This window comes from Bidens hawaiensis, unplaced genomic scaffold (assembly GCF_021521415.1).
Source record: "Bidens hawaiensis isolate Kalapana, Puna unplaced genomic scaffold, B.hawaiensis_p1.1 tig00068643_1, whole genome shotgun sequence".
Taxonomy (NCBI): Eukaryota; Viridiplantae; Streptophyta; class Magnoliopsida; order Asterales; family Asteraceae; genus Bidens; species Bidens hawaiensis.
The window spans coordinates 12,456-24,702 of record NW_027502123.1 but is presented as its reverse complement, the minus strand read 5'-3'; the positions used below and the strand labels follow the sequence as shown (position 1 = coordinate 24,702).

The 12,247-nt window shown below is 34.6% G+C and overlaps 1 protein-coding gene across 1 annotated transcript; it reads left to right on the top strand.

Annotated features, from left to right (window-relative positions):
* Window positions 1-779: 779 nt before the first annotated feature.
* Window positions 780-4,509, top strand: LOC143605209 (uncharacterized). Its single transcript, XM_077081416.1, has 10 exons — window positions 780-889; window positions 970-1,028; window positions 1,122-1,165; window positions 1,237-1,270; window positions 2,919-2,945; window positions 3,191-3,227; window positions 3,419-3,475; window positions 3,899-3,975; window positions 4,069-4,142; window positions 4,240-4,509. Exons 1-10 carry the CDS (start codon window positions 803-805, stop codon window positions 4,257-4,259), a joined length of 516 nt encoding a protein of 171 aa, XP_076937531.1. The 5' UTR covers window positions 780-802; the 3' UTR covers window positions 4,260-4,509.
* Window positions 4,510-12,247: the final 7,738 nt, after the last annotated feature.

The window sequence follows — 12,247 nt, the reverse complement described above, 5'->3', positions numbered from 1 at the left end:
GCCGACCCTGGCAATTTCTAGCAATATGACTACGTGATTATATTCACATAGCCGTGCTATTCGTTGAGCTAATGGAAACTATGAGGAAAAACATGTCACACGACTATGTTTAATTTTTACACATAGTCGTTTCACATCAAGGTTAATTTCTGTGTATTGTAAATAATAAAACTCTATTTAAATTCATATAGCCATATAGTAATGTCTTGCAGGGCCGACTATGAGAACGCAAATAGTTTTTTGGACCTTTAGTGGAAGGAGTATTTTGTTGGGTTTAAACAATTTAATTTTTATATGAGCTTACTTGGTTATAATTTGGGTTGTATAAAAAACTTTTGTAAAAAAATAGGATTAAACATGTCTCAAATGAATGTAATTAGAACTCATAACCTTTTGATTGAAAGTAATACCTCTTTACCATTATACCAAGCTAGTGGTTAAGCAATTGAGTTTAAAAACTAAATATACATATTGTTTTAATAAAAATACATTTATTTATAAAAATTAAAAATTCAGGCCTAGCGGGGTGTCGGGTCTGAGGCCGTCGACCACCCTGTCACACCTTATGACCGACCTTGATGTCTTGTTATGCATCACTCCTTGCTAGTAAAGGATGTTGCATTTTCCTTTTGCATTGAAACCTAAGACGAACGAACAATAAGTTGCGCGTTTTAACAATTTTTAGTTAAGAAAACTAAGTTAATAATTATTGGTTCCTGTTTTACGAGATCCGTAGTACTTAGAATATAAAGTTATCATTTTCACCTCAAGCAATTGGAGTTTGAGAGGAAGTAGAGAAGCAATGGCGAACATGGAGGTGGTATTGAAAGAGTGGTTCGATCGAGTTGACTCGGACCAAACAGGAAGCATCACTGCAATTCAGCTTCGGGTTCTTATTAAACTCTTTTTGTTTGATCCCATCATCATTATTTTTTATTTTCTTGATGAAGAATATTTTATATTGTTCAGAGTGCTCTTGCTGTTGGAAATCTTCAATTCCCAATCACAATTGTTCAACAAATGATCAGGTTCACTTCAAACTTTTAAGTAATTCCATGTCCAATTTCTATATATGATCCAAGAAGTCAAACCCTAGAATTATCTGATTTTGTTTTGTGCAGGATGTATGATTTTGACAGAAGAAATGGAACCATGAGTTTTGAAGGTACACCACCACCTTATTATCTGATTTAACTGTCCTCTTTTTGACTTTTTTCTCTCTTTTTGTCTCCTCAGAGTTTGTGGCTCTTAACAAATTTCTTCTAAAGGTTACAACTTTTCTATATTGTGATTCAGAATGCTGACATGTCAGTGATGGTATGACATTTAAAATGGGCTACGGTTTTGTTGAACCAAATGCATTTGCCAAAGCTTGAATGCTACTACGTTTGTTCGACAGTTTCAGATAATCATCTGATGTTAAATTTGGCGTGTCGGTATCATACATTTCAGACAAAATCATAGAAAACATCCTTTAGGTTTCTCTCGGCTTGCAGGTTCAATGTTTAAAAATAACTCTGACCAGCCTTTACGTTTCACCTTTCATCCTTTATGGCTATCTCCATTCGTTTTCTAAGTTTAGTCATGGCACGTGATTAACATGTGAGGGCAAACCAGTCCTTTCACCCCAGCAAATGCCTTACCTTATTTTCCTTCATTCATATGCAGTCATCTGCTATTCATCCCTCTCACTTGCATCCCTCTGCAAACCGACTAGGGGGGTTGACCTGGTTGTTCGTTTTGGGCTAAATTTTTTTGTTTGAAAGCCTAAACATTAATCGACCTGACTTACAATCAATCGGTAATTCAGTTCTCAGGTTGGTTGGGTTGGTTAATATAATCAACTGTTGCAAATGATATTGTCTAACAAATAATAAAATATACAAAATATGTTATTTTTATTTTAAAAGTTGATAATAAAATTTTGCTCAAAAGTTGTTTCCTAAATAAAACTGTTTATTTTTTTTGAATACTTTTTAAAAACAAATGTAACTAAGTTTAGGTATTCTATTCTATTGTTTGCAAGACAATATAATTTACAACAGGTGCTACATTGATTAACCCATAAGCGAATAACGGATAAATAGATAATCCGAAACGCGATTAACATACTTGATCTAGCATTTTATTCAAACCCAATATGAAATAACAAAATAACAATGGTGCCTAGGATGACTTCACAAGCAAGTTTACAAAACCTTCATACTTGAATTACATTTTCCTATAGGTCTCTATGAATTTAATAGTTGTTCCCCGCTACTGAAATGAATGAAATCATGTATAACACATGGAAAATACCTTTACATTAGTTCATTTAGCAACACGAGCGGCTTCCACGATAGCCTTCCCGATTGGATGAATTGTATTAGACTCTACTGAAGCAGCTAAATGGTCTCATCCTCCTTGACTTAACTTAAAATTAGATTACACTGTTAGACGTTTCATATAAGGATGGGGTAAAAGTACTGGTTTGCTCTCACATGTTGATCACATGCCATGACTAATTGAGTTATCCATAGAGGATGAAAAGTAAAACAAAAATGAAACGTGAAGGATAGCCAGAGTGATGTTAAACATTAAGCATGAAACCTGCAAGCTAAGACAAACAAACCTAAAGGATGTTTTCTATGATTTTATCTTCATTTAAAGGTGGATTAGATAATGTGTTTATGATACGTAAAACAGTAAGAATGAGTAGCATTTCAAATCTCCATACTTGTGAAAGTTCATATAAAATTATAAAGTAACACTGTTGGCAAAAATAATGGAAAAAAGATCTTTATTCTTTACTATATTGAAAACTCACGGTTACATTCAACTCGAATACACATCTATAAGCACTCTGCATATTATATTCTTTTTGGATTCAATTGAAAGTTGAAACCATCTGACAAGAATCCATTGACTTCTGTTCAAGTCCAACAAGCCTTCTCAGATTTAGAGAGGTACGGCATTCATGCATCCTTTAGTGGTTTGAAACATAGATTATAGATATGGTTACAAAGATTATATATTATGATTTTGTTGATAGTAATTCTTTGATATTCGTTTCTCACAAGAACTCATGCATCCCTATAGTCATTTGAACTGTAATTCCGGATTTTATGAGCAATTAGTGGTAGGATATCACGATTTGGTTACAGACTTAACGTGTCAACTAACTAACACTAATTATGTGTTTGCTTGACAGGGGCCGTGGGTTTCTTGAACCTGATGAAGTTTATGAGGTAAGATCACTGCTCCTTATGTAACATGCCAAAATGAAATTTGTAACAAATAACAAATTAGAGGTTATTTTTGTGCTTCAGCACCCTTGTTTGAATGACCTTTTTGACACAACAAATAATATAAGCGTCCTTTTTTATTATTTAAATTGTTATGAGATTTATACTCTATGCTTTCGTGCTTTTCAAAACAGGCTTTGCTGAAAATTAACATCTCTATGGATTCTCCAGCATTTTACACAGTCTGCGAGGTATGAATGAATATTTCTCAAATATATATAAAATCTTTTAATATATATAACTCTACTTTATCTTAAATAGCAATAAAAAATGTTCTTAGTTTAATACCAGCCAAGTAACTGTTACGATGTATTACACAAGTTGTGGATGCACATCTGTTGCAAAAATGTTGCTTTTACTGCAAATCAACTTCAAACAATTTTGTTTATTTGTTTATTATTGAACATAATAAGTTAAATGTGTTTTAAGGGTGCACACATTACACAACTTCACAATCAGGCAGTAAAAGAAATTAGGGTCTTTTAGGTCTTTATTTTGGACAATTTTCATTATAAGAAAGGTCGTAATGACTCATGACTTGATTTTACTTTATTTTTATTACAATAATAAAGCCATAACAAATTAATATATTTTTTTGTTGTAATGATTTACAGAGCTTTGACAAAGAAAAAAAGGGAAGATTTCGGCTGGATGACTTCATGTCCCTTTGCATCTTTGTACAGTCAGCTCGGTAAGTTGATCACATACCCTTAAAGTAACGCAAGTTGTTATTACATAAAGAATATCAACATTAACAAATTGGTCTTTAAAATAACATATGCAGGAACCTATTTAATTCCTTTGACACCAGTAAGCAGGGCAGGGTGACACTTGACCTAAATCAGTTTATTTACTGCAGTGAGTCCCAACATTTTCTTTTTTTTAGTATGGTTTTATGTTGTCTATCTATAAGTAGAATAAATGACCTTCAAGCTTATTTGTGAATTCTTTGCAGCTGCAAATTGTAGAATATGAAGCCTATATTGTAACAGTATCCCAGATGAATATCGGCATCATAGACGCGTTTGATTATCCACAATCGGTGTTAATATCTTTGTAATATTGTGATTCATGTAATCACATTGTTTTTATTATTGTTAAGTAGTTTGGAACGGGTTCTAGCTTTTGATTTATGTGTGGAACAAGATAAGACCGTTATGACTGAGTAATCTGATAATTTATTTGAAATTTTGGAATTCTAATTATGTTATGCTTACTTCTTCACTATTAACAATTCCTGTGGTTTATCTATTAAGGGTCAAGTTATTCTACAAAGAGTAATAAAAATGAGAAGTGTGAGAAGTCATAAATAATTAACATGTGTCAAGTGGGGACCAAAAGAAAAAGGGTATAGAGGTAATTCTACACATTTTCTCTCTTCACATGCAAGGCACATGTAAATACCCCTATCATTTTAGAATGTTTATAACTTTTTCGTATGATATTTTTTTTAAAAAAAAGTTCATCATAATAACAAGCGTTTTTTTATCTTTAATATGAGTATGATTTTTGTTATATAAAATTTTAAACAAAAATCACGACATTGTGTCTTTTTTCGTCATTGTGTCTTTTCGCTTATCATTGTGTCTTTTTTCGCACCATTGTGTCTTTTCGCACACCATTGTGTCTTTTCGCTTATCATTGTGTCTTTTTTTGTCATTGTGTTTTTTCGCACACCATTGTGTCTTTTCTCTTATAATTGTGTCTTTTTTCGTCATTGTATCTTTTCGCACACCATTGTGTCTTTTCGCTTATCATTGTGTCTTTTTTCGCCATTGTGTCTTTTCGCACACCATTGTGTCTTTCCGCACACCATTGTGTCTTTTCGTTTATCATTGTGTCTTTTTTGTCATTGTATTTTTTCGCACACCATTGTGTCTTTCCGTTTATCATTGTGTCTTTTTTCGTCATTGTGATTTTTCGCACACTATTGTGTCTTTTCGCTTATCATTGTGTCTTTTTTCGTCATTGTGTCTTTTCACACACCATTGTGTCTTTTCGCTTATCATTGTGTCTTTTTTCGCCATTGTGTCTTTTCGCAAACCATTGTGTCTTTCCGCACACCATTGTGTATTTTCGTTTATCATTGTGTCTTTTTTCGCACACCATTGTGTCTTTTCGCACACCATTGTGTCTTTTCGCTTATCATTGTGTCTTTTTTCGTCATTGTGTCTTTTCACACACCGTTGTGTCTTTTCGCTTATCATTGTGTCTTTTTTCGCCATTATGTCTTTTTTCGTCATTGTGTCTTTTCGCACACCATTGTGTCTTTTAACTTGAAACGTAAAACACAATGGTGAATACGTATAACCCAATGACCTAAAACGTAAAAAACAATAATGAATACGTATAACACAATGACCTAAAACGTAAGACACAATGGTGACTACGTATAACACAATGGCCTAAAATGTAAGACATAATAGTGAATATAATGACTTGAAACGTAAAACACAATGGAAACAACATATTACACAATGACACAATGAACAATAAAAAAACACAATTAAAAAACCCATTAATTTTTTTTATTTTTATATAGCAATATGATACTCATATTAAAGATAAAAAAACGCTTATTATTATGGTGATTTTTTTTAAAAAAAAATAATGTCGTATGAAAAAGTTATGGACATTTTAAAATGATGGGGGAATTGGCATGTGCCTTGCATGTGGAGAGAGAAAGTCAACAAAGGTGTGTTATTATCACCATGCCATTTCCATCAATTTTTATTTATTAAATTAATCTCAGCCATTCAAATACAATATCAATGGATTGGATTCTTTCTCACCCTTCTCATTTTTGTTGTTCTTTATATTTTAACTTTATATTTTAACTTATCTATTAATGCATTTTCTCAAATATAAGCATCCATACATGCAAATGTGAACTGAGTCTCAGCAAAATCCAATATGTACTCATGTTAACCGGAAGTATAATTTGTGTAATTGGCTATCAAATTTTAAAACTTTTATAATTCCTATTCTTAGTTGTTTTTTTCATTTAAAATACCATTCAATAACTATGTTACTAAGTTTTGACTACTAGTTTTTTGTTGAGTAAAATCATTAATTAATAAGAACTCATCAAACTGGAACTCATGTTTCTTTTAGTTCTTAGCTAAACCGAAAACACAAAAGTATTATATTTGAATATTATTTTTTTTATTAGACCATGTGTAGTCATAAAGTCTTACCCCCAGACATTATGCGTCACGTGACGTCCAGTCAGAGTTATGGGTTTTTACAAAAATAGGGTGTAGTCATAAAGCCCACATAAAACCATAACTTTGTTATTTTTTTATTATTATTTTTTAATTTATGTGCATTCCACCAGCGTTATACACAAAACGCTAAAAAAAAACCATAACGCCTGGGGGGGGTGTTCCCCGACGTTATGAGCCAAAACGCCGGGCATAACTAGGCCACTACGCTTGGTCTTAGGGTATACATAAATATATTCAAAACTGATTATTAGTATTAAATAAAAGTATGCTAACAAGTATGTAAGGATTTATTATACCCGTAAACAAGTCAAGCGGGTCGTGAGCTACGCAATATCGACTCGTGAAAAGCTCGAACCGAGCCGAGTTTGTATGAGTTTGAGCCTGAAAATTAGTTTGTTTAATAAATGAGCACCAGCTTCACTTATCAAGTTTGAGATGGCTCGTGAAACAAAACAAGTCTACTATTTATGTATTTTTGTTTAATATTTCAATATATATTTATTCAAAGCTACTACTATATATAAATTAAGATAAAAAAAATAAATAATATGTATTGTGTTATTATAATTAACATATGTATATTAATAACTATATACGTATATATAAGAAATGATAAACGAGTTTGAGCCTGAGCTAAGCTCAAGGTTGGAAAAATACTCACGAGCCAAGCTTGAGTTTTAGATATAGAGTTCAAAATAAACCGAGTTTAATCTATAAGTTATATGTGTCATCAACAAGTGACATCAAGGTTGAAACAAGGCGAACTTAACATGTTTGGGTTTTGAGTTTGAAAAATGTTTATTAGTTTTTTGATGTTTTCAAAAAGCCAATAAGCTGAAATGTGTTTTGCAATCACAATAATTTTTTTTATTTTAGTTTTTTGAAATAGTTAAAAAGCAGTTTTCTAAAGCCCAAAATCCATACTTTTTAAAACAACTTTTCATAACAACCAATAATTTTTTCAAACTTATATCACAGACAAACCGTATCAATAACTTTGTTGGTAAGTTTTGAGAAGCATATGCATCGGCATCTGGTAGTACCCAAACCCACAATACAGATCTCTCTCTCTCTCTGAATGGCGCTCAATCTCCGTCAACGCCAAACAGGTCAGTCATTCATTTCTCTCTCATCCAGTTTCATTCATGTCAAAATATCTTTCAATTATACGAACAAGTTAGATCTCAAATCATGCGTATGTATTGGTGTCTGATGTATCTTATGTTTATTATCACTCAATTTCAAATCTTAATCTCAAAATCTAATGCATCCAGTTTCACTTGCGAGTTTCAACTCTAGTTTCATTCATGTCAAAATATCTTTCAATTATACGAACAAGTTAGATCTCAAATCATGCGTATGTATTGGTGTCTGATGTATCTTATGTTTATTATCACTCAATTTCAAATCTTAATCTCAAAATCTAATGCATCCAGTTTCACTTGCGAGTTTCAACTCTAGGGTTTCCTTTTAGCTTTATTTACAGTAATAATAATAATATCATCTTGGCTCTATCCCATTTCAGTTATGTTGATCTTATTCTATCTTACCTTAGGAATAAATATAAATAAATGAAATTACATCATCATAATAAGCAGCTTATGAAATGAATTCATTGTGTGTTCTTATGATCCACAGCATACTTATTAACTAAAGGTTTTAAAGTAAAAGAGATTTTGAACTAAAGGTTCATCGAGGTAAAGTTTATAAAATAAGACTAAAGGTCTTAAGCCGGATTGTATATCCGACTAACAAATGCTTATACTCGTACTATAGGTGTGAGATAGCAACGGGAAAGACCCTCGGACGGTGTTTGAAGCCGATCCAAATTGAAAAAGGTGAATGCGCCCCAAATTTACAAACTTGTTTTAAAATGAGTCAAATGTGTTATATGAAAATGATTTACAAAAGACTATGTGTCTCTAAAACCGTTATAAATAAGAGTATAAGCCTAGCCCTCAGGCTGTAGTATACGTTTGTCTGGATACTTACATATGTGGTATTACGCGGTGGGCACATCGCACCACACCTGGTCGTAGGACGCTTTCCTGCGGGGAGCACGACCATATGTATACATACAGGTACTTAACTAAGTCGAACGTTGCGGTGTTTGCTGAGGTATTTAGTGTAGAGACTCGAATTTATAATTGTGTTGTTTTAACTTTGTTATTCCTAAGCCACGATGGGCCGAGGCAGGCGTAGTCTCGAGGGGTAATAAAGTAAAAGAAAGTATTTTTTTTAGCGTCAGCATATTCACCAGCATTCGTTGCTGATGTATTTTCTTAACATTTTGCAGGTGATCAAAGTTAGAGCTTGAAGAACGAAGTGCTCAAGATATCCGATGGCTCGGATCTTTTTGATAAACTTAAATATTATTGAATGATGGTTTTGTAAACTAAAACAAGTAATCCTTTAACATTAAACGGGAACTTTTAATCCTGTCTTTTATAGGGGTGTGACAAGGTTGGTATCAGAGCCATCGATCTTAGCAAATTAGGTATTACAAGATAATACCTAATCTTCAATCCAAGTACAGGAAAAATATTTTCATTACTTGTTTTATTTGAAATAGGGATAAGATAGGCTGGTAAACCTTTTCTTTCCCTCCTCACTCTAAACCACCCAAAATGTTAGATGTCGTTCAAGAGCATGATGGAGAACTATGTATGTAAAGCCAAGGAGGCTGGAATTGCCGAACCTCTGCCAAAAGATAATATGAGTGAAGACTATTATGAAGCATTCTTCGATCAAGATGTGGAACATGACCTAACCAAACCATTTCCATCCCCCGGTACTAAACAAAATCCGATCAATCTGCCTGATGATACACCATGGCAAGGATATCAAGCGACAAGGCATTCAAGTGACCATCCGCCAAGTATTCCAGTGTACCATCCATCCGAAGTTCCAACATATAAACCATCCGAGATACCACCATATTACCCAGCTGGAGTTCTGACACATCTACCACCAAATCCTCACCCGTTATACGCTTTTCTCTCCAACCGAACAATCAAGGAGGAACCAAGATCTCCCTCATCTGACTGGATGCAATGCCATTCCGATCAACGTAGATGTCACATTGGAAGCTCCGCCTTTGACTCTATTGACCCCCGTTCCAACAAAGTTGACGGACCATCCCGCAAGCCCAAGATGAGAGTAATGATGCCCTATGAGAGTTTCTGAATGCCCCCGATTGTGAAAGAGACTGTTCAATTAATGGAGGAAGAAGAAACTGAGGAAGAAGAGGATCCGGAAGAAGAAACCGAAGAGGACCCAGAAGAGGAATACCCTGAGAACCCAAATGAAGTGTCAACCCCAATGGAGGAATCACTCTCTCCCTTAAACCCGAGTTATGGCTCTGTCGATCCGTATATGCAATACCTTGAGGAACTGAGAAATAAAGCATCATCAAGCTTCCCACCCTACCAAGGCACGATCCCCACGGAGGAAGAACAAGCGGATGAAATCCGCCAACAAAATGAAGCTGCCGAGGCATTCTTCAACTACTCATCAGATGTAACCGCATCTCCATATCCAGATCCGAAGAACCATTTCAATGTAGTCATGATGGGTTACCGTGACCCTCCGCCAAGATATGGATATCCCAATGAGATTCCTCAGTCACAAGAAGAACACCTAGATCGAGCCCTGCATGAGACGGATGAATTAAGAAAGAAGATATCGATAGATGAGAAGAAGATAGGAGACAAGCTTCTTCAGAAATGTAACAAGTTAACCAAGGTGGTAAGAAAGTTCATGAAGGATTAAAGATGAGTGATGGAAAGAAAGTGTGTGTGTTAAATGTAATTTTATGTGATATATGTGTTATGGATAAGAATAAATATATATCAAGTATGGATGTATATATATATATATATATATGTTTGTATGATGTAATAATCTATGTATATATCATATACGATATGTACATATGTTAAATAAATAAAGTATGTGTTTAAAGAAAGAAATTTGTTAAAATTTCAGATAAAAAGAAAAGTTGAAAAATAAAGAAAGAGTAATGTCTCAACAAAGTAATAATATTGAAAAAGCTCGAAAAGATGCTGATAATCGAAAAGAAAAGGGGAAAGACCCCGAGAAAGAACAAGAAGAACCAATTCCGGATAAATATATGAATCAAATTCAAAGAATGATAAAAGAAGCCGTTAGGGATGAATTCGAAGCAAGATCTCAATCCAAACAATCGAAACATTCTCAATCCGTTGAGCTCTCCCGTAAATCCGTTAAATCTCAACCTAAACCATCCCATGTAGAAGAAAGTGTTCACGAGTCGAAAAAGCCGATGGTGAAGTTAGACAAGAATTCAAAAGGTTGAAGATTGGAGGATGTTCGTTTAAAGACTTTAAATACTTTGGATCGAAAGAGTTTCATGGTGATAAAGGAGCCATTACGACTGTGAGATGGCCAGAAGAGATGGAATCGATAGTTATTATAAGAAAATGTTCTGATCAGGAAAAGATTCAATACTCATCCCAGATTTTCACGGGCGAAGCACTGGAGTGGTGGAACACAATGATAATGAGCAAAGGACGACAAGCGTTATATACTCTATATTGGGAAGAATTCAAAGAGATGCTGATGGCGAAGTTTTGTCCTATGCACAAGACCGATCAAATCCAAACCAAATTTCTGAACCATAAGGTCGTAGGAATAAACCTTCATGACTATAACACTAAATTTCACGAGTACTGTCGACTCGTTCCCCAACTCGTTAACCCTGAGACCAGCAAAGTTACTCGATCTATATGGGGATTACCGAGGGAAATCCGCGACATGGTAAGGTCACACTTGCTACAAACCACCGACTCCGCAATGGAATTGGCTGGTTACTTGATGGGCAGCATGATCCATAATAAAGAAGAAGACAAAAAGGTCGTGTCAACTAACGACCAGAGAAGGACTGGAGGAAGTACTCGATTTAAGGGCAAGGGCGTAAACCAACATCAAACTCGATTCAATTCTAATGCTACGCCATGCAAAACATGTAAGAGGTACCACAAGGGTCGACGTAACTTCGCTCCATCTTGTGAATCATGTCAACGACCCGGCCACGCAACGGCTGACTGCTGGAAAAAGAAGATGACTTGTTATAATTGTAAAGAAATGAGACATCTAAGCTTCGAGTGTCCCAAGAACAAAACCGCGACTGGTGTTGCGGGTGGAAGTGGTCAAAACAAAAAAGGAAACGCAAGAGTCTTTGTACTCGACACGAAACAAGCTGCTGACATGCCGGAAACCATCACCGGTACGTTTCTAGTCAACGACACCTATGCTAGAGTTTTGTTTGATTCGGGTGCCAATTTAGATTTTATATATTATAGTTTCTGTAGTCTATTAAACGAACCTTTAACAAAATTAAATAAAACTCTAAGCGTCGAGACTGCTAGCGGCGAAGTAGTCAAAATCTCCGAAGCCCTTGAAAACGGAAAAATTCTTCTAGCTCGTTATATTCTACCTATTCACTTGTTGCTTATGACTCTTGCTGGTTTTGACATTGTAATTGGTATAGATTGGTTATCCAACAACCATGCTCGTATCATTTGCAATAGCAAAACTGTCGAACTTCAAGCCCCTGATAAACGAAATATCCGAATTGAAGGGGACAAAGATGCGGGCCAAGTTAGCATAATTTATATGATTTGGGATAAAAAAATGTTTAAATCAAGGATGCTTAGCATTCATGGTCTACGTCACTGAAGAATCCAAACCAAAGGA